At 41.4% G+C, this 24,115-nt stretch overlaps 1 protein-coding gene and 1 pseudogene across 1 annotated transcript in view; one reads left to right on the forward strand and one right to left on the reverse strand.

The window, feature by feature from the left end:
• Positions 1-24,115, reverse strand: part of NIPA1 (non imprinted in Prader-Willi/Angelman syndrome 1) — a 72,569-nt gene that overhangs the window by 15,199 nt on the left and 33,255 nt on the right. Inside the window, exons 2-3 of the mRNA XM_006861872.1 lie at positions 16,380-16,427; positions 15,301-15,391 (exon numbers count right to left, since the gene is read on the reverse strand). Coding sequence (XP_006861934.1) covers positions 15,301-15,391; position 16,380 — 92 coding nt within the window. The 5' untranslated portion in view covers positions 16,381-16,427. The remainder of the gene's footprint in view (positions 1-15,300; positions 15,392-16,379; positions 16,428-24,115) is intronic.
• On the forward strand, positions 23,614-23,870 carry LOC102811871 (annotated as a pseudogene).

The raw sequence follows: 24,115 nt of genomic DNA on the forward strand, positions 1-24,115 counted from the left end.
ATATCAGATATACAGAAAGCAGTCCTCCAAAGACTGCCTCTGATACGTTTAAATTTTAAAGATTATTCCAGTGTAGTAGCTTAAGAGTTCATCCATATTCCATCATTTCAAAAAGTTTAGTCTCTGAAAATCTGAACTCGTTCTACATTTCCCCCCTTCTAATCAAATTCTTCTAAGGAATCTTCTATCAAAATGACAGGGGACACCATCCAGTTCTGATATCATGACACAGAAGACAGGTGTTCATGGAGATAACTGGTCACACACTCACTATCTGCCCTTATTCCAGACTCTCCCTCCTCTACGGCTCCGGGTGAACAGAGACCGCGTACTGTTTCACAAGCAGTTACTCCTTTTGTTATTTTATTGTAAATATACTTATCACCCAACTTTTGCCACTTCAAGTTTTCACAGGTGTATAACTCATTTGTATTTTCTGGGGTCATATATTGGTTCTTTTGCAATTGTGTATTCAATTCCCCTCTCTGGTTTTTGTTGTTGTTATTATTAGTAACCACACCTATATTTATACCCCCTGTAACATAAGCTGGTTGTTGTTTCTCTTAAGTGCCTCCGACTTTGTTTGGACTCATAACGACCCTGCATATGGTTTCCAAGAAACTTCTGGTGAGCTTGAACTGCTGATCTTGCAATTCAAACCAACCTTGCAGTCCAATAATGCATTAACCTACAGAGCCACATCTTTGCCTTTTATATATGAGGATGAGTCAAAAATTATTCTCACTTTGGCTGTGGAATTTATTTTAATCAACATTTAGAAAAGAGAAATACATAATTTTGACAAAATCTCTTTGCTTCTCAATACACTTTGTCCATCTGTCAACAAGCTTTCATATTCCCTTATTAAAAACTGTTTTAGGCTGAGCTCTGAGCCACGAATGCACTGCTGTCTTCACTTCATCAGAGGTGAATCTCTGTCCTTGAAGGGCTGCTTTCAGGAGACCAAACAGGTGAAAGTCCAATGGAACAAGACAGGACTATGGGAAGGATGCTTTAAACACCTCAACATGAAATCATTGTAATCAGGAGATGGATGACCTAAGATAGCCCCTGCAAACACACAAGGTCATTAGGGCTAAGAAACCAACAAGACATCATCTGGAGGTCCTTCTGCGGGGAGGAGTGGTGCCAGCCCCTCCTTCTCAAACAGGAAAGTCTGTGCTTCCCTTGAACGCAGGCTTAAATATAAACACTCACTTTCTGTAGGAAGTTAATCTACACAGCAGGTGAGTGTTACCAGTTGTGGGGAAGAGTCCTCACACTTGATACTGTCATCCAGGATTGTTTTCTTTACATTGAGGTGTCACCCATACTGAAGGCTGTAGTCTTTAAAGAAAAATAAAAAGAATCCCTCCCAATTCAGTGTGAAAGGAGCCCTGCTCAATCAGTGTTGAGTGTTGGGCTACTACAAAATTCCTCACCACTGGGCCAATAAAAAACATGCATTTAAATGGAGAAGAGACTGAAGTTGTCAAAGACTACATTTTTCTTGCATCAACCATCAACACTCATGGAAGTAGCAGTCAATAAGTCAAATGACTTATTGCATTAGGCAAATCTGCTGCACAAGAACTTTTTAAAGTGTTGAAGAACAAAGATGTCATTGAGGACTAAGGTGCACCTGACCCAAGCCATGGCATTTTCAATAACCTCATATGTATGCAAAAGTTAGACAGTGAATAAGAAAGACCATAGACTAAGTAGGGCAGAGGTAAATAATGATGTATGTACAACCTTGGAACAACAGGGCTCTAGGATACAGGGACTGAGGCATGGTTTGAATGGGCAAAAGGAGGGATATGATGTTAAGATGCTTGGCTGTCTTTTGAATCTTGGTTTCCCTTGCATACCATTATAAAATAGACACTCGATGGGGAGAGAAAGGAATAACCAGAAATATCACCATAGAAAGCTTGAAAGTTCGTCTTCTGCCTATAACTGATTGGAATACCTAAAATGGGGCTACAATGTGCCCAGTGAAGGAGGCTTCCTGTGGAGCCTCTGCATTACATAAGACCATAGGTGGAATCCTGAACCCTATCCAGAATCTTCTGAGATGGGAAGTTTCCACTTGAAAGGACAAGCAGACCAGCCTGGAGTGTCTAGAAGAACAGAAAATACTTCTTGAAAGAAAGACCAACAGGAAAAATACAAAACAATAATGGCAGTCCGAAAGTTGCTCGCCCAGGAGATATCAAGGTAAGTGGTTGGGTCCCCTCAAGGAAAATCCCTTCCAAGAGTAAGACTCAATGGGAATACACAAGCAGACATGTGCTCTGATTGGTGACCACGTGCATCGCCGATAAGGGGAACAACAACGAAGCTGCGAGCTAAGCCCTACAATGTTCAATAGACTCCTGTGAACCCACGTGGAGACCAGGCTGGCAAGCAGTGTGGCAAGACCTGGGGACTCTTGGGCTCAGAGTCAATGACATAGCCACAGAGGACTAGAGTGGAGAGTGAAGCATACGGCTGATAAGAAGAGAGGGCATATGCTTAAGAACACCCACACTTGCAGATAATACCCACTTGACCTGGCTTCAATGGCTGGATGAACAGAGCTCAACTAGAAGAAGAAAGAAGAGGAAAAAAAGAGTAATCTGATACAATTTGATGAACTTGACCTACACCTATGGATGCAATTGCTCAAAAGAGGGAACAAATCTTTACAGCAAGGATCATTCCCACCCACCCCCCTCCATACACAGAGTAGACAGGGATGGGCAACATGGACATTGGCTACCCAAAATGGGGGGGCCACAAAGGTTAGAAGTGACTGGCTTACTAGTTTTCAGGAGGGAGCCTAGATCCAGAGGGCACGGAGGAAGGTAGACTCTCCACTGAATAGTTAGTATCCAATCTGTCTGGGCGGGGCTGATGAAAGGAGATGTGGATAGGTCTCTTGTGGTATAATAGTGAATAATTGTTATCAGGACTGACTGTGAGGGTTGGGAATGTAAAGGTAGACATTTTGTAGCAAAAGGAGGAGAGTGATTGACTTTGCAGGCCTGGAGCGGAGGTTCCTGGGACCGTCAAGGGAGAAGAGCGGAATGCAGGACCCTACCCAGAGAAGCAGTGACGCCAGAGATGGAGGCAGAGATGATGACGTGGAGAGGTGGAGCGGCTGGGGACTCTAGATCCAGAGAGGGAGAGGGGCTGTGTGCTGACGACCAGAGGGTAGGCTTGCAGGGTATACCCTTTGATTGGTTGATGATGCATGGAGGGGATTATAACCATGGCAATGAAATGATATACGATAGGATGAATGTAAAGCTAATGTTCTCCCATGTAAACTATCACATAATTCACAACAAAACATTAAAAAAAAAGACCATAGAAGAATTTAGAAGAATTGATGCATTTGAGGTATGGTGAACAAACAGCTCTTCGTTGGAAGAAATACAACCAGAATGCTTCTTGCAAGCTAGGATGGCCAGACTTCATCTCTCATACAAAAGGACATATTGTCAGGAGGGGCCAGTCCCTGGAGAAGGATATTACATTTGGTAAAGTGGAGGGTTGGAGAAAAAAAAGGAAGACTTCCAACTACATGGATTGGCACAGTGGCAACAGCAATGGGCTCAAATATAGCAGCATTGATCGTGAGGTTGGCGCAGGACCGGGCAGTGTTTCTTCTGTTGTGCACTGGGTCACTATGAGTTGGTAACGACTTAAAGCACCTGATAACATAAACAAGTATTATAACTGAGTGATATGAAGGCCAATCTTATTTGCAATATATTCCATTTCTACTTACATACAAAGAAGCTCCGGTAGCGTAGTGGTTACGAGTCAGGCTGTATTTCTTATGGTCAGTAGTGTGAAACTACCAGCTGTTCCGCAGGAGAAAGATAAGGCTTTCTGCTCCCATAACGATTTACAGCCTCGGAAACGCTATGCAGGGTGGCTATGAGTTGGAACCGACTCCACAGCACATAACCACCACCACCACTTACATACAAGAGGGCATCCAAGTTTGTGGAAATTTTCCATTATCCTTTCATTCCATTTTTCCATGAATTTTTTTTTTTAATGTTTTATTGTGAATTATATGATAGTTTACATGGGAGAACTTTAGTTTTACATTCATTTCATCGTATATCATCTCACTGCCATGGTTCCAATCCCCTCCATGCATCCTCAACCACCCAAAGGGTATATCTCAGAAACCTGCTCCCTACACTTCCCCCTCCTCCCCCCAGTTTTCAGCCCACAGTCCCTTTCCCTCTCTGGGTCCAAAGTCCCCAGTCATTTCATCACTCCACGTCATCATCTCTGTCTCCATCTCAGGCATCTCTGTTTCTCTGGGTAGGGTCCCACTCTCAGCTCTTCTCCATTGATGGTCCCAGAGGCCTCCGCTCCTATCCTGGAGAATTAATCACTCCCTTCCTTGTTACAAAACTTCTACCTTTGCATTTCCAACCCTCATAATCCATCCTGATAAGCATTATTCACTATAGTATCACGAGTTACCCATCTGTATCTCCTTTCATCAGCTCCGCCCAGACAGATTGAATAGTACCTTCTGGAGATTCTGTCTTCTGCCATGCTCCCTAGCACCAGGTTCCCTCTTGAAAGCTTGTAAGCCAGTCACTTCTTGCCTTTGTAGTCCCCCCTCCCCATTTGAGTGTCCAATGTCCAAGCTGCCCTTCTCTGTCCACTCTGTGTGTGGGGGTGTGTGTGTGAATGTTTCTTGCTGTGAGGATGTGTTCCCTCTTTTGAGTTGCTGTCCATGAATTTTGAAGCCTCTTTATATTTATTTGGGACAGAGAATTAACCTATGTATGTACTTGATTCAAATGGTATTCTCTAAAGCAAATCTTTAAAGAAATTGGTACTGCATTTTTAAGGCTGTGATAGCTGTAAGTCATTTTAAAAACACAGTATTAATAAATGCTTAGTATGTATATTATTGGAGTCCTGGTGTGGCGCTGTGGGTTAATGCGCCAGACTGCAAAGCATTTGAACTGCAAGGTCGGTGGTTCAAGCTCACCAGTTATCCTCGAGATGGCACTTAACAACAACAACAACGATATATATTATTATAAGATTGTTAAAGAAAAATTAAAGGGAAGTCTTTGAAAAAGTTCTATCTTCCCTTTTCCAACACTCTTTTATGTCACATTAAATGAATTGTTGTTGTTGTTGCTGTTAAGTGCCACCAAATCAGTTCTGACTCATAGCGACTCTGTATAAGGGTTTCCGAGGAGCAGTCGGTGAGTTTGAACTGCTGCCCTTGTGGTCCGCAGCACTACACCAGGAGTGCATTGGATGAATGCTTTGTTATTGCTGTTAAGTTCCATCAAGTCAGTTCCGACTCACAGTGACCCTGTTTAGGGTTTTCATGGAGCTGCTGGTGAGTTTGAACTGCTGACTTTGCAGTTTAAACTGACGTATGGTTGAGTGCTTACGAATTTGCCGTTGTTGTTATGTGACTTCAAGTTGGTTCTGACCCATAGTGACCCTGTTTAGGGTTTCCAAGGAGTGGCTCGTGAATTTGAACCACCAATCTTACAGTTCAAACCGACTTTCAGTCCAGCGCAGTAACTGATAGTGCCACACCAAGACTCACAAATACCAGACATGAAAAAACAGTCTTTCCCCATGCTTTCAAAACATCTCTTTTCAATCCTAGCATTCTGGGAAAGACTGGGCTCCGTTATGTGGCATTTCTAACTCTGAGTTTACAATCGCATCACAGGGCTGTTCATGCTGCCTCAAACTGACAAGTTTTCCGGCATGTTCCCACAGAGCTAGCTGCAAGGAGTGTGTACTTAAGACAGGGGACCTCCAAGACCCAGTCAAAAGCTACCCAGGTGTAAAGGACTCTCATACTGGCCTAGTAACAACAGTAACAGCACAGTCCAAGGGAGCAGCAGGGCAAAGTGACGAAGCAGAGAAGACAGAGTAAGGTCCAGCAGCGGAGGCTTGGGGGCACCATATACTGCAGCCTTGTTCCTACAGCTGTCAGGATATATGACCTAGATATGGGACTGCCCAGTAAGAGCCACGTGAGAGGGAAAAATGCCAACCTCTGAACAGTGACCTATCTGTTGACGCCTGAGCCTCCTCCCCAGCCTACTCTCATCAGGGACCAAGAGTGAAGGCTGAGCGGGCCTCTTTTAGATGTAAATGGAACCTATTCATGCTTGGAGAAGTGTAGGGTCAGGAAAAAGAGGAAGACCCCCAACAAGATGGACTGACACTGTGGCAACAACAATGGGTTCAAACATAACCATTGTGTGGAAGGCGCAGAACTGGCAGTGTTTCGTCCTGTTGTGTCAGGATCGCTCCTACTCGGAACTGACTGCACCTAAAACAATAACATGTATAACAAAACTCACACCACTGGATGTATTTTAAGGTTTTAGAGGTTACCTGTCAGGAATCAAGGACAAAGGGCTAATTATTTGGATGAAGTTAACTGAAAACCCAACAAGAATATTCTGTAATATTATTTCCTTGGTCTTCTGCCTATGCTGTCCATTATTGAACTTAAGAGTATTTGAAGTCTCTGTTATTACTGAATTGTCTATTTCCTTCCTATTCCACTGGGTTTTACTTCACATATTTTGAAGCTTTGTTTGTTTGGGGGGGTTTTAGTAATAAAAATGAGAGCTATTATTTACTGAGTACTTCCTATGTACCAGATTAGGCCTTATAATAACTTTAAAAAAAGCTGAGACTGTTATTCTCTCAATAGTTGAGAAAGCAGGACACAGAGATGTTAAAACTAACTTGCCCAAGGGATTACAGCCAATAAGTGACATAACCAAGTAGTCAAGAAGTTCTCCTTCTTATCCATCCAGTTGTTCAGATGTCATCTTTGAGCCTCTCTCCCTCTCATATCCCACATACAACCCAGCAAATTCTGTTGGCTCCATCTTTGAAATACATTCAAGAATCAGACATCTTCCCCTGCAACCATTTACAAACTTAATTCTTTAAAACAGCAAACCTTTGTTCTCTCACAGTTCTAGAAGGCAGCAATCTAACATCAGTATCACTGAGTCAAACCTTCTGGAGAGCCACACTCCTTCTGGAGAGCCACACTCCATCAGTATTACTGAGTCAAACCTTCAACGGAGCCACACTCCTTCTGGAGACTGTAGAGAGAGAATCCTTTCCTTGCCTCTTCCAGCTTCTGATAAGCTTCCAGGTTTCCTTGACTTGTGGCCACACCATTCACATCTCTGCCTCTATTTTTACATGACCTTTTCTAGTGTGTCTCTAATCACCTTCTACTTCCTTCTTATAAAGATACACGTGATTGCATGTAAGACCCACCGAAGCTTTGTTTTTACTGTGTATAATTCTTATGTCTTCCTATTAACACTTTTGTCAAAGTGTTCCTCTTTATTTCTAGTACCTGCTGTATCTTTTGTTTAAAAGTTTGTCTGATATTAATATATGTACTCCAGCTTCTTAAGTGCTGTTTGCATGACATATTTTTTTTTCCATTCTTTTATTTTCAATCTATCTCTGATTCTGAAGTGTGCTTCCTGTAGAAAGCCAACAATTAGATCTTGTTCTCATATCCAATCCAATAATCTATGCCTTTTAATTGATTTTTCTAATCCACTGGCATTTAATAATATTATTGTTGTTGTTATGTGCCGTGGAGTCAGTCAGCTCCGACTCATAGCGACCCTGTACAGGGTTTCCGAGGCTGTAAATCTGTATGGGAAGATTTATAGAAATTACAGAAAGCCTCATCTTTCTCCCGTGGGACCACTGGTAGTTTCGAACTGCTGACCTTGAGGTTAGCAACCCGATTCGTAACCACTGATAACCATCAGATAACAGAATTTCTCTCTATTCACTTTAGCTTTTCTTTTTTTTTAAACACGCAGGCATATATAATAATTTACACCAACATTCTGCAAGTCTGCCTCCTGGCCACCAGCTCTTAGTCCTTCTTTTCCCATGAATCTATAGTCCTCAGCTATTCCCTCTCTCCATGTCCCGATCTCTGCCTCCATCTCTGGTGTCGCTGCTTCACTGGATAAGGTCCCACATTCCACTTGTGCTCTCCCTTGATGGTCCTAGAGTCCTCTGTTTCTTGACTGCAAGATTAACTACTCCCCCATTTTTGTTACAAAACTTCTACCTTTACAATTGTAACAGTCGCAATTAATCATGATAACTATTACTCACTATAGAATCATAAGAATCTTATCCCCATCTCTTTTAACCAGACCCATTTAGACAAGGCGAAAACTATTCAGTGGGGACTCTATCTTCCCCACACACACTCTAAAACTAAACTCCCTCTTGAAACAATGTGCCTTTATCACCCCCTCACTTTAGGTAGCCAATGACTAAGTTGCCTGTCCCTATCTGCCCTGTGTCAGAGGGGAAAGCACTGATACTTGATATGAAGACTCCTTCCCTCCCTCTTGGTTACTACCGCCATGAGTATAGGTCAGGTTCATCAAATTGTAGCAATTTACCCTTGTTTCCTTTATCAAAAAATGTTTTTTGTTTTTATCTTCCTCTAGTCGAGTTCTGATTATCAAGCCATTGAGGCTAGGTCAAATGGGCTCTATCTGCAAGTTTGGGTGTTCTTGTGCATCTCCCCTCACTTTATATCAGCTGGATACTTCACTCTCTGCTCTAGCCCTCTGTGGCTATGTCCTTGTGCATGGACTCAGGTGTCCCCAGGTCTCACCACACTTTGGACCAACCAGTCCTTCCTCTTCTCTCTTTCATCTCCAGGTCAACAGGAGTCTATAGACCGTGGTTGAACTCAGCCCATTTCTGCATTGCTGCCTTTCCCCCTCTTCCACTCACCAGTAAACCAATGTGGTTGTCAGCAAGCTTACATTCCTGCTCATGTGTTCCCTTTGAGTTTCAGTCTTAGAGGGGGTGAGGTATTTAAATTTACATCAGTCATTCTTTTTGTTTTCTTTATTTTTCAGGTCTTTCTGTTATTAATGTTTTTTTTTTAATTCCTTGTTAATTACTCTCTTTGCTATTTTTTTTTTTTTGTGTAACATTTTAATACCATTAGTGAGTCTTTTCCATTATTTTTGTCATTACATAAGTGCTACTTCAATAACAAGATACTACCATTCTTTGGGAATCGACACTTTGCAGAGCTTAACCATAAGGCCTCTCAACAGGATCGTTGGTAAGTAATTTACTATTATACTTCCTAGTCATTTGGCCAACTAGGACTTACTGAACACTAATAGTATCAGGGACTACATAGTCATTTGAGTTTTTGGAAGGTAAAGCTAATTTTTCAAAAGAGAACATCTATGTGTTACAATTCCATACTTAGTATACAGGTTACAGGAGGGAAAAAAAAAAACATTAACCATAATGAGCAATTCCACTGCTACGAATATTCTATGTTTTTCAGGTACATGAACAGGTTCTGAAGGGAAAGCCAAGTAAAGATATTTTACTTTATCTAATATGGAGCAATTAAAACCTCTACATAGAATCACCACTACCCACAAATGACAACAGCATTATATTCTAAAACTGCATTATAAACAGGCCCAACTAGTGACTATGAGAATGGAGCTGTTTAAAGACCTAAGATATGCTTTAAAAAAAAAGACTTTATCGCCCAGTAAATAAAAAAATTATTTATGTACTTCCTACATAATAATTGTGAAAACAGGTTATCAATGTAAATATAATCGCTTTTACTATTATAAAATAGTCACGCATTTCTAGTCATATTATCATGGCCAATTCTTCATTTTTCTTCCCCAGTGTGTTGTATGCCATACTTGAGGCAATGAAGAATTCTTCAATACCGTGGTAAAGGACTTCAACACTCATCCACAGCTGCCTACGGTGGTGGTAGGTGCCATGTGTATAGTATTCCCGAGGCTGTAAATGTGTACGGGAGCAGAAAGCTTCATCTTTCTCCAGTGGAACGGCTGGGAGTTTCAAACTGCTGACCTTGAGGTTAACAGCCCAACTCATAACCACTGCACCACCAGAGCTACCTATAGTATGTAATTTTTTGCTCTACTTGTAGTATGCAGTTCTGGTCCTACTGAGTTTTTCATAGCCATCCTTTGACACATTTTTAAAAAACATTCCTATGATGATCCTGATACATCTTCAAAACACAGGTGTTGTTGCATCTTGAAGAAACCAGCTATGGGTCCCCCCAGGCTGCAATATCGACATCCAATTCCATGAAGGAGGGTAACCTCTGAACCCTCCTCACTCAACACTTCCCTATATTTTATTTAACTTTTTATTGTGAATTGAGTGAAGGTTAACTGACAAGATCATCAGCTTTACAGTCAACAAATTAAACACCTGTAATCCCTCCCTGCAACAGCAGTGATCCTACTTCCTAGCTGTGCCTTCCCTTTTACATCTTATATGTCACAAACAAACAAAGCAGAAATACTTGATGTACACATACAAAACAAAAAAGTTCATTTAACTGTCCTAAGGGCATATTCCATATTCTGCAAACCAGCCTCTTGCCCACAGGCACACAACCTTTCTCAGTCCATGGGCCTAGAGTCCGCAGTTGCTCTGTCTCTCCATGCCATCACCTCTGCCACTGTCTCTGCTGTCACTGCTTTTCTAGATACGAATCTCACACTCTACTCATACTCTGTCTTCTTCATGGTTCTGGGATCATTTGTTCCTAAAATGAAAGATTAACTACTCTCCACTTTCAGTTACACACCTTCTACAATAACAGTTGGGACCATCACCATTCATCCTGCTAACAGTTACTCACAAGTGAATCCTAAAATCCTATCAGCATCATCCCCCATTTCCTTTTACCAAATCCATCCATCCAGAGAAAAGGAAAACTATTAAGTGGGGATTAGATTTTAACCCCCATCATTCTTAAACTGAGTTCGCTCATGAAAGCTTGTAAGCCAGCCACTTTGTGCCTTTACAGCGCCCCATTTTTGACAGCCAATGTCTACGTTGCCCATCCCTACCAAGCCAGTGCACTGAGGAAACAGGCTTGTTACTTGACACGAAGAACGCTTCCATTCCATTTGAAATCTTAAGGAAATACATCCATAAGCAAAGGTCCAGTTCATCAAGTTGTAGCAATTTACACCTGCTCACAGTATCAAGCATCTTTATTTTAGTCTGATCAAGTTCTAGTCAGCTAGCCATCCAAGCTAGGTCAAATGGGGACTAGCTTCGAGTTTGGGAGTTCACGCACACCTCCCCCCACTTCAGACCTACTGGCTGCTTCACTCTCAACCCTAAACTTCACACCAGCCAGCCCTTCTTCCTCTTCTCTTTCTTATCTCAAGGTCAGTGAGTATCAATCGGACATGGCCAAAATGAGACCATTTCTTCAATGCTTCATTTCCCCTATTTACACTCACAAGTACATCCAGGAGGTCACCAGCGAGCATACTAGACTACTTATGGGTTCCCTTTGAGCTTTAGTCCTAGAAGGGGGTTTTCCCTGGTAGACTGACTTTTCTTCCCTTGATACCTCCAAAGCAAACAGCTTGCTTGATCTTCTAACAGCCGAACTGTCCGCTGTCTTTTCTGCAGGGCTTTCTTTTAATCAGACTCTTCTGTTGCTCCAGTAGTGCTGGCTTGGTCTTTTCAGGAGGGAATGTCCCAACTCAGAAGGTTCTGGGTGGGGCTCAGGATTGCACCTAAGGCCCCCTATTCTACCAAGGCTTGACAAGAAGCCTGTTTTTCTGGGACAATTCTAATTCCTCATTTAGTAAAGCCAGTCAGTTATAGGTTGGAGGCTGGATTTTCAAGGTTTCTGTCATCATAATTCCCAATTTGATTTCTATTACACTTAAATATCTAATTTTAAATGGTAGGCAGGGGAAACTAATGTCCACAAGACACTCAAAACACCAAAACATGTTTTCCCCCTGCCCTTCATCCATTCAGATTACGTCTCGATTCCTAGATCACAGAATAATGCTTTTTCAAGGTTGTATATATATTACTATCCCTCTATCCCATTTAGCTCATGCATACCTCCCTAAATCTTCTTCTGTCTTCACTGTTCACTTATACCCTTCTTCTTCTCGTGTATTCCCTTCCCCCTCCTTGCATATTGTCCTCCTTCATCACCCAGATTAACATGTGTCTACCCTCTAGCCTGAACCAACTTGATGGCACTTAACAACAATAGCCCTCTAGCCTGGTGTGTCGCTGTGGGTTAATGCGCCAGACTGCAAAGTTGTTTGTACTGCAAGGTTGGCGGTTCAAGCTCACCAGCTGCTCCTCGGAAACCCTATACAAGGTTGCTATAGGTCAGAATCGACTCAACTGGATGGTACTTAACAACAACATCCCTCTAGTCAGTGAATTACTCTCCCCTCCCTCCTACCCCTGGTAACCATCAAGGAATGTTTCTTATAGTATGAAAATCTTTTCTTAAGTTTTACCATATTGGTTTCATGCAATATTTATACTTTTGTGATTGGCTTATTTCACCTGGAGTCCTGGTGTGGTGCTGTGGGTTAATGCACCAGACTGCAAAGTCGTTTGAACTGCAAGGTCGGTGGGTCGCTATGGGTCAGAACCAACTTGATGGCACTTAACAACAACAACCAATTTCACCTAGTATAATGTCCTCAAGGTTCATCCATGTTATGTGGTGACTTGCAGCTTCCTTGTGATTCCTGATGGTAGCATAATATTCCATTGTGTGTATGTGTCAAAGTTTGTTTATTCATTCTTCCACTGATGCGCACTTAGACAGTCTCCATCATTTTGCTACTGTGAATAGTGCTGTGATAAACATTGGTGTGCATATATCCACCCATGTTATGGCTCATATTTCTTGTGGATCTATACCAAGTGGAGGGATTGCTAGATCATAAGGTATTGTTATTCTCAACTTTCTGAGGAAGCACCATACTGTTTTCCAGAGTAGTTGAACCATTTTACAGTCCCACTAGCAATGCAGGAAGGAGCTCTGGTAGCGTAGTGGTTACGAATCGGGCTGCGAACCTTAAGGTCAGCGGTTCGAAACTACCAGCCGCTCCGCGGGAGAAAGATGAGGCTTTCTACTCCCGTAAAGATTTACACCCTCGGAAACCCTGTACAGGGTCGCTATGGGTCGGACCCGACTTGATGGCACTTAACAACAACAACAACATGAGTCGGAACTGACTCTATGGCACTTAACAACAACAACAAACAGTGGCTAATGATCATGAACATTTTTTCAGGTTTGTTGGCTGCCTGACTGTCTTCCTTGGTGAAGTATCTGTTCATGTACTGTGCCCATTTTTTAATTAGGCTGCTTGTCTTTTTCCTGTAGAGGTATTACAGTTTTCCATACATTTAAGATATTAGTCCCTTGTCTGATATACATTGTTGAAAAAAAAATTTTCCCAGTCTGTGGGCTCCCTTTTTAAGCTTTTGGTGAAATCTTTTGATGCACAAAAGTTTCTGATTCTTATTAAGTCCCAGTCACTTACTTTGTCTTCTATTGTTGGTTTCTTTTACAATGTTTGATAGTGTATGTATGCCATGTATTAGAGCCCTTAAGTTTGTCCCTATTTTTTCACTGATGATCTTTATAGTTCTAGGTTTTACATTTAGGTATTTAATCCATGTTGAGTTTGTTTTTGTACACATTTCACTATTTTTTTAAAATTTATTTTCTCCTTATCAGAATCTCCACTTCAGATGATAGTAACTTAAATCCAGTAGTATACATTCTGTTTTCCCCCTTCTTGTGCTATTATTATTATCTGTACATGCTATTATCTATATGTATTATAAAATTAAAAATGCATGGGTATGTTTACTTTTGATAACTGTATCTATTAAAGAAGTTGAAAAAAAGGAAAGCAAATATATTATCATGCTATTTACCAGATACTCTTTCTAATATTCTTAATACATTTTAAATATCTTACTAAGTGCATGTGTTATTTGATCTTGTTGCTCATAGGCTTTTATTGATAATGAGATTTAACATTATTAAAATAAATATACCTTCCTATGAATGAATTGACAATTTTGTCGTTTGCCATTTTATCTATTGGGAGTTTTATATATATATATTTTATTCATTTGGTGGAATGATTTTCATCTTATACTTTTAATAATTATTATGTTTGATCGGGGCACTTTGCCAAAAATGGTGCAAAATTAACCTTTATAGCGTTTATTGCTTCAAACTTTAGAAACACCTTATCTTTCGAAGATCTGATAAAAATTCTTTTTTTTTTTAGTATTGTTACTAGATTTGTTGTCAAGTCGATTCTGACTCATACAACTCTTTAAGGCAGAGCAGAACTTCCCCATGGGGTTTTCCAGGCTATAGTCTTTACAGAAGCAGATGCCACATCTTTCTCCCAGGGAACAACTAGTGAGTTTGAGCCACTCACTAACCTTTCAGTTAGCAGCTAAGCACTTAGCCACTGTGCCACCAGGACTCCATTTTGGAAGATATGGACACACTCTGAAGTTTGACTACTGGGAGACTTACATCCGTCTCCTCCCCTTACCCTTTCATTCTAGCCCTCGCCTACACTCTCTGTCCCTAAATCCCTGCATCCCTCCAGCCCTTTTTCACTCTGCATGGGCAGAAATTTTACTACAAAACACCTAGCCTGAGAGTGGAAACCTCCACTTAGCTCCACCATGAACCCCAGTAAAGACCCAAAGTCCCCTTCACTCTTGTTTCACTCCAGGCCAAGCCACAGCCCTGTTTCTTGGGAAATTCTTTTGCTGTTCACTGTGAAGTAAACTGTACTTTACATCCCCTGGTGCAGTTGTGTCACCTGTCCTGACTTCCATAATTTTCTGGAGCAGGATAGGTTGTGAGGCACCCACAAAAACTGGCAAGTTCTGAATAGTGCTATTTCCGGATAACTTGAAAATGCATTGGGAAGACTTTCTCTAGCATCTGAAACCTTCCTGAGAAGATCACAAAAGTAAATCACTGATATACACAAATAAGTTACAATTTGAAATATAATAAAGCAAGTTTCCTAAGGGTTAATAGTACACCAAGCTAAATTAGCAAGGCACAATTAAGTGCTATCAGCAGAAATACTAAAGATCTATCTTCAGTTAAACTTTTATTTTTATTATTACAACAGAAATATTTAAAATAAGAAGTTCTTTTAAAATCTAAACTGTACACTGGAGTCCTGGTGTGGCACTGTAGGATCAACACTGGGCTGCGAACCACAAAGTCAGCAGTTCAGACCCACCAGCTGCTCCTCCGAAACACTGTACAGGGTCGCTATGAGTCACAATCGACTCCACAGCACTTAACAACAACAACAAATTACATATTAAATAAGAAAACACAAATCCAGCTCTCACCCGAATGGCACGCCCAGGGCACCCAGAGGAGTCACCAGCACAGTGGGGACTACCGTATAAGCTAAGAAGTTTCCAATCTGGCCAACAGCCACTGTTAAAAGAATGACAATCACAACGTTACATTTTAGCATTGCTCACGGGATTTCACATTGCTAGACTCTGCTTTAAATGGTTAGTTCTTTACCAGAAATTGTAAGAAAACCAATATGGGCAGCGTTTACAAGTTTAACAGTCTGGCAGAGGAGGGCAGTCCCCGCAGCTCGTTAGTCAAAGGGACCAGGGGGCCAGTTTTCAGCCATCAGTGAAACCTCCGAATCTAACCAAAGGTTTGCAACACAGTAGTATACTTCTACTTTGTCCTCAACACAGCCTTGATTTTAAGACCAGCTGTGCAGAACTTCCGGGTGGGCAGGACTCTATTCCAGGGTAAGCAGCAAGGTCACAGGGACAGAAATGTCCTGGGGACTTCACAGACAGGAGAGCTGAAATATGAACACTGGAATTCAGTGAAAGAATTCAACATTTACTAGACAATTTCTGGCCTAAAAAATGGTATATAACATATCAACCTCATGAGATTTCTGAAATTTCTAATATAGTTTCCTTTATATATGCAAACCTGACTGTGTATTTTTATACTATTTAAGTTGAATCAAGAACTCTCCTTTATAAAATCAATCTTGCTGAGCAAACAGTCCAACTATGGACAAGTAAGCCGCAGTTGTTTCTTTGAAGAATTTCTTCATCCCAAGACAATTTGATCTAGACTAAATTTAGGGCTTGTTGCAGTGGGGCCTCTGCCTCCCTCCACTCCCTCTCATCCGTCTTGTCCTCAGCCTATATACTATACCATCCTACCCTCTTCCAACCAGGGGAAGGAAGCTTGGAGAGGACAGAGCAAAGAAAGCCATCCAGCAGGAAGTGAGTGAGAGAGAGCCTCAGGAATGGCTCACCTGACCACAGGCTGCTACAGAATTACAGTACCTTCCAGAATGGGCCAAGTCCATCCCACCCACCGCCAGTCCCATTCAGGGAGGGAGAGAGAAAAGGATTAACTCCTTAACCTCTGGGGTACTTACTTGCAATCGTACCAGCCCACCACACAATGTCTGTTAAATATGAAGTACCTACAATGAGATAAAAATGGAGACACTGTTAACCAAAGGACAAAACATAGTATTTATAAACTACATATTTAAAAGAGGATTTTTTTTTTCACATGAAAGGTAAAACTGAAATAATAATGAATGGCATACTCTGTATTAACCTATAAAGAATCTCTATGTTAGTCTAAACAGCAACCTAGGAAATCATTAACAGTGGTCAAGTAAAGACGTATTTTTTTTGCAAAGGCCAGCCCAAATAAATAAAACCATTTGTAAATTTATTTTCTTTCGCTCAATGTTGTTGTTGTTATGTGCCGTGGAGTCAGTTCCGACTCATAGCGACCCTGTACAGGGTTTCCGAGGCTGTAAATCTTTACGAGAACAGAAAGCCTCATCTTTCTCCCGCGGAACAGCTATTAGTTTCGAACTGCTGACGTTGCAGTTCGCAGCCCGATTCGTAACCACTACACTACCAGAGCTCCTATTGTTGTTGTTGTTGTTAAGTGCCGTCGAGTCGGTTCCGACCCATAGCAACCCTGTACAGGGTTTCCGAGGGTGTAAATCTTTACGGGAGTAGAAAGCCTCATCTTTCTCCCGCGGAGCAGCTGGTAGTTTCGGACAACTGACCTTAAGGTTCGCAGCCCGATTCGTAACCACTACGCTACCAGAGCTCCTTATAAGCCCCTTCAAAGAAGTAAGTATTGTTTAAAATGGTGTTTTGTGTTGGTCTCAAATGAGAGTTGCCTTTTGAAGTCCAATTGTCATGCAATACTAGAACTATTTATATGGTAAATTTAATATATCCCATTCAACAGCTTGCTGCTTACAGAGATGACTCGTCTTTCATAATTTAGAACCCCTTTGATATGGCTCCTTTTTGAAGGATTTAGTTGCCAAATACTTATGTTCACCCATTGCTTTTATCCAGTTGCATAATGGTTTCAAATGTCTTTTCTCTGGCTTTCCTCACAGGTCCCAGGCAGTAGGCAAGCAAGATCCCAGAAGCTGCTGCCCAGGCTTCCCCACCACACTGGTTACTTTTCTTGCCCTGTGTGCCAGACACCTACAGAGAGCGTCTCCCAACCTTTGAAATACATGTTTGTTCTTCTTCACATATGGAAAAAGGCTCCTAGTTGGAGAAATTTTATTACTTCAGATTAAAGCACCTACTTCTAATTGGATGATTTAATTCTCACTAGTAAAACCTTTGGAATATATGAAGTATGAATCTAGGAAAATTGGAAGTTGTCAAAAATGAAATGGAACACATAAACTTCGGTATCCTAGGTATTAGCTAAAACGGACTGGTTAAATCTGACAATCACATGGCATACTATGCCGGGAATGACAAAGTGAAGAGGAATGGCATTGCATTCATTGTCAAAAAGAATATTTCAAGGTCTACATTAAAGAACAATGCTATTAGTGATAGGATAATATTCATATGTCTACAAGGAAGTCCTTGTGTGGTGCTGTGGGTTAATGCACTGGACTGCAAGGTCAGTGGTTCAAGCTCATCAGTTGCTCCTCGGAAACCCTATGCAGGGTCCCTATGGGTCAGAACTGACTCAAAGGTACTAACAGCAGCAATGCAAGGAAGACTAGTTAGTACCATTATAATTCAAATTTACACACTAGCCACTAAAGCCAGCAATGATGAAATGGAAGAATTATATCAACTTCTTTGTTCTGAAATTGATAAAACCTGCAATCAAGATGGACTAATAAATTTAGTTGATTGGAACCCAAAAGCTGGAAACAAAGAGGAAGGATCAGTACTTGGAAAATATGGCCTTAGTTACAGAAATGATGTTGAAGATTACATGATAAAATTTTATAAGTTCAATGACTTATTTAGAGTCCTGCTGTGACACTGTAGGACAAGCAATGGGCTGCTAGCCACAAAGTTGGCAGTTTAAACCCACCACTCACTCCTCGGAAACCCTACACAGTGAGTTGGAAACTACAACGGCACTTAACCACACACACACACACACACACACACACACACACACAAAAGTATTCATTGCAAATACTTTTTTTAAACAACATAAAAGACAACTATACACATGGATCTCACCACATGGAATACACAGAAATCTAACTGAGTACATCTGTGGAAAGAGACGATGGGAAAGCTCCATATCATCAACCAAAACAAGACCAGGGGTAGGCTGTGGTACGCACCATCAACTGCTCATATTCAAGTTAAGGCTTAAGCTGAAAAACATTAAAACAAGTCCAAGAGAGCCAAATTATGACCCTGAACATATCCCACCTGAATTTAGAGACCATCTCAAGAACAGATTTGATGCATTAGACACTAGCGGCTGGAGACTAGAAGAGTTGTGGGATGACATCAAGAACTCCATACAGGAAGAAAGCAAAAGATCACTAAGAAAAAAAGAAAAGATCAAAGTGGAAGTCAAAATAGACTGTCAGAAACAGGTTAGAATCCCTGGGATCTAGGCCTGTTTTTTCCTGACTTCATATCTGCCCTTTTACCATAAGTCCTCTCCTACTAGACAGGGATCAAGAAAAGAAAAGACATCGCTAGTCCAACAAGAATAGTAACATTGAGAGGAACAGTCTGTAAACAGAGATAAAGATATCATGACCTGAAACCCTGATAAGAAAAAGCAACTGGTCACAAAGAGGAAGAACTTAACAGGCAGCCCATAAAAATAGACCTAGAGCTGACAACTGCAAAAGGCACTCCATTTCCACGAAGTCTACACCCCTTTAATAAAAATCAAATGAATATTGAAGACACCACTCCTCCAAAGAATATGTATTAGCCCGCTCTTGGAGGAGGAGACCCCAAAAAGTTAGTGCACCCCAACGCCGCAGGGTTTTCTCCACTCACAGATACAAACCCGCTTCTCTCCTTGAAGTCAACTTTCGCTTTGCAATAGAGCTTCTGAGTGAATGCTTATTGTTCATGTGCGATTGAGAAGCAGCGAGTTGGTGGGACTAATTCTTTAGACCCTCATGAGAGTGGGAGGGACCAGGGAAAAACATGACCAGACTATGAAATGTGCTATCCAGTGTGGAGATGCTAAAGCAAATGGAAGAAATGAAGAGGCAAAAAAGCTGAACAGAAAATTTCAAACAGCAGTTAGAGAAAACAAAGCCAAGTATTATATTGAAATGTGCAAAGACTCAGAGTTAAAAAAACAAAAGGAAAGAAAACAGTATTTCTCAACCTGAAAGCAATTATCATGACTAATTGTGACTGTCTCAACTGTAAAGGTAGAAGTTTTGTAAAAAAACAGGGGATTAGTTGATCTTACAGTCCAGAAAGAGGACCCTAGGACCATCAAGGGAGAAGAACACAAGCAGAATGCAGGACCCTATCTAGAGAAGCAGAGATGGAGGCAGAGATGAGGATATGGAGAGGGGGAACAGCTAAGGACTCTAGATTCATAGAAAGAAAGGGACTGAGTGTTGGAGGCCAGGAGGCAGGCTTGAAGAATGTGTCCTGTGGTTGTTTAAGTTATTATCTATTCCTAGCGTAGTGGTTACGAATCGGGCTGCGAACCTTAAGGTCAGCGGTTCGAAACTACCAGCCGCTCCGCGGGAGAAAGATGAGGCTTTCTACTCCCGTAAAGATTTACACCCTTGGAAACCCTGTACAGGGTCGCTATGGGTCGGAACCGACTCGACGGCACTTAACAACAACAATATATAATATATAATTAAGTATTATATATTCCCCTATCCCACCTCCCCCAAAAAACAGAGGGAATGGAGGCAAATACTGTTGGAATGATGATGCACGGAGGCAATTCTAATCATTGTAATGAAATGATGGTGTAAAGCCAATGTTCTCCCATGTAAACTATCAGTTTACAATTAAAAAAAAAAACAAAAAAGATGGAAGGAATACACAGAGTTACCGTACTAAAAAGAAACTGTTGATGTTCAACCACTTCTAGAGGCAGCATATGACCAACAGCCAATGATATTGAAGGAAGAAGTCCAAGGTGCATTGAAGGTCTTGAAAAGGAACAAGGCTCCAGGAATTGATGGAATACAAACTGAAATCTTTCAGCATACTGATACAGCACTGGAGGCATTCACTCATCTATGCCAAAAAACTTGGATGATAGCTACTTGGCCAACTGATTGGAAGAGATCCATATCTATGCCCTTTCCAAAGACAGTGACCCACCAGAACGTGGTAATCATTGGACAATACTATTAATATCATATGCAAACAATGCTGAAGAGAATTGAAAAACAGCTGCAAAAATACATTGAAAGAGAATTTCTAGAAGTTTAAACTGGATTCTGACAAGGACGTGGAACCAGAGATATCACTGCTGATGTCAGATGGACTGAATACCAGAGAATGCCAGAAAGATATTTACCTGTGCTTTATTTACTATGCAAGGGCTTTCGACTGTGTGGATCATGACAAGCTATGGATAACACTGTGAAGAATGGGTGTTCCAGAACACTTGACTGTGCCCATGAGGAACCTGTAAATAGACCAAGAGGCAGCCATTCGAACAGAACAAGGGGACACCGAATGGTTTAAAATAAGAAAAGGTGTGAGCCAGGTTTGTATTCTTTTACCATACTTAACCAATTTATAAACTGATCAAGTAATCCAAGAAACTGGATTATATGGAGAATAACATAGCATCAGGATTGGAGGAAGATCCATTAATAGCCGCTATGTGCAGACTTCTGGAGTGGTGCTGTAGGATAAGCACTGGACTGTGAACCACAAAGTTGGCAGCTCAAACACACCAGCTGCTCCTCGGTAACTGTACAGGATCATTATGAGTCAGAACCAATACAATGGCACTTAACAACAACAACATGTGTAGATGATACAACCTTGCTTACTAAAAACAAAGAGGACTTAAAATACTTACTGATTAAGATCAAAGACCACACAGCTTTCGGTATGGGTTGCATCTCAATGTAAAGAAAACAAAAATCCTCACCACTGGGCCAATAAATAACTTCAAGATAAATGGAGACAAAACTGAAGTTGTCTAAGACTTCATTTTGCTTGGATCAACACTCACAGAAGCAGCAGTCAAGAAATCAGACGACGTATTGCAGTACACTAATCTGCTGTACAAGACCTCGTTAAAGTGTTCAAGGACAAAGATGTCGGTTTGAGGACTAAGGTGCAGCTGACTCGTGTCACAATATTTTCAATAACTTCATATGCATGCGAAAGTTGGACAGTGACTACGGAAGCCCATAGAAGCATTGATGCATTTGAGTTATGGTGTTGGAGGAGACTATTAAATGTACCATGACTGCCAAAAGAACCACCAGGTCTATGTTGGAAGACGTATAACCAGAATGCTCCTTAGAAGCCGCGATGGGGAGACTTTGCCTTTCATATTTCAGGCATATTATCAGAAGGGACTAGTCCCTGGAGAAGGAAATTATGCTGGGTAACGTGGAGACTGAGTGAAAATGATAAAATCTCCTAACGAGATGGACTGGCACAGTGACAGCAGCAATGGGCCCAAACATAAGAATGATTGAGTTTTGTTCTATTGTGCATAGGGTCACTATGATTCGGAAACAACTCAACATCACCTAACAACAGTAACAACAACAGTAAAACCTCAGTAATGTGGTAGGATGAACAGAAGAAGCCAGCCTACTTAATGAAAGAACACAGAAACAGGTCTTACAATATATTTACTTTCTTCGCCCCAGCCCAGGGATCCACAGTGCACATTCCCATACCATCAGACCATTAACAGCAATATCATGCCTAGTTCAACTATCCCAGCACTACTATGCCCCCAGCGATCAGCTTCATACACTCCCAAACCAGAGGTACAAAACTCCTGCTCCCTCATTCTGACCAAGCAGCAACCGGTGGTGCACAAACACTGCACCCAGGCCAGCAACCAGTGAGAACATTTCCTACACCCACGCCCTAGTGAGCAGCCAGAAACTGATGGGGTGATACGTTTGTCTGGCTGGCCACTGGGGCATGGGTATAGGGAATGTTCTCACTGGTTGCTGGGTTGGACGCTGTGTTTGTGCACCACCAGTTACTGGGTGGTCAGGGTTTGCTAGTATGTTGGTGGGAGTTGTCCAAATCGTAGGGATCCTGTACACAACAGAAGGGAACACTGCCCGGCCCTGCACCCTCCTCACAATCATTGTTACATCTCAGCAGCGCCATTTGCACCTCTGTTAAATGAGGAGCAGGAGATCCTAGTGCTTTCATCCAATGTCCAATATGCAATTTCACATATTCCACACCCAAACAATTCTTGCAGGCCATTTCTATTTGCATTGAACCCCTCAATACTGCACCACCTACTGAGATGCCAATCCATGCACAAAAACATTGGCTTACTCTGCATCCATTCTGGGTAGCACTCCCTTCTCAGCAGATCCAGAGACACTCATCATCCAATATCAGGTCAAGAACCTGTTCCCACACTGCATTTACTCCCACAAAGGAAGATACATAAGCCTAACCTCAGAGGACTTGCATGTAGTGTGAACCACTATGCCCACTAATGAGAGAAAATGATGTCCAGCCAATAGATACCACCACAACACTACAATTAAAATAATGCAAACCCTGAGAGAACAGAACTGCTAATGAAGAATCATATGTCCAACAAAACTGTCTTTCAGATACAACAGTAAAAGCAGAACATTGCCAGATAAACAGAAATTAAGCAAATTTGTGGAAAACAGGCCAATCCTATAAGCAATATTAAACCAATGACATTAGACATGGTATCATCACTCAGATAAATAATTCTCAGAAGTAAAATAAAACTGCAAAACTACTAAAAACAGGGAACCAGAGATGTCAATCTGAAAATGACAACATCAAAACAAAAAGGGTGAGTAAATAGTGTAGTTATAGAACCTCCATACGGAGAGGAAGTCGAGACTATATTAAGATATAAGAGATTTATTTTTGTTTTAAATTTAGGAAGATCAGGATTAATTTAGAGTGGCCACAAAGAAAATTAATAAAGTTACTTAGCAAAATAAAGAAGAATTAGAAAGATCCAGTGAACACAAAATCAGTAATAGCAAAGGATATGGAACAAAAACAAACCATGAACAAAAATAACTCAGCACAGAGACTGGGTTGGTGGCCTCGGGAGGTGGGTGGGAAGGTGGGCTGACTGGGTCGCACCTCGCCGCCTCTATTCCCAGGGCCTTGCCTCCCTCTCCCTCGCACTGGTCCACGATGCCTCAGTATCAGACCTGGAAGGAGTTCAGCTGCGCAGCCCAGAAGCTCTACCTCACCGACCCCAGGAAGGCACACGTGGTTCTCAAATATAGGCATACTGATGGCAGTCTGTGTATTAAAGTAACAGATGATTTAGTTTGTTGGGTGTACAGAACAAAGATCAAAATGGAAAGAAGATTGAAAAATTCCACAGTCAGCTAATGCGACTTATGGTAGCCAAGGAACCATTCAGTGTTGCCATGGAAACAGACTGAATGGTTTAAAATGAAGACTGTCATGTTTTAGGAAGCAAATATCTTTTGAATTTGAGAAAGTTTGGGGACAGAACATGCTTTATGTAAGTGAATGATCTGAGAGATCCTTTTTTATACCTTGTTTTTAAATATTTCCTCAGAAAACTGGTGGTGCTGGTTGTGTGCTGTGGAGTCAGTTTCGACCCATTGCGACCCTGGACAGGGTTTCCGAGGCTGTAAATCTTTACGGGAGCAGAAAGCCTCAT

Source organism: Chrysochloris asiatica, unplaced genomic scaffold, assembly GCF_000296735.1.
Source record: "Chrysochloris asiatica unplaced genomic scaffold, ChrAsi1.0 scaffold00044, whole genome shotgun sequence".
Lineage (NCBI taxonomy): Eukaryota > Metazoa > Chordata > Mammalia > Afrosoricida > Chrysochloridae > Chrysochloris > Chrysochloris asiatica.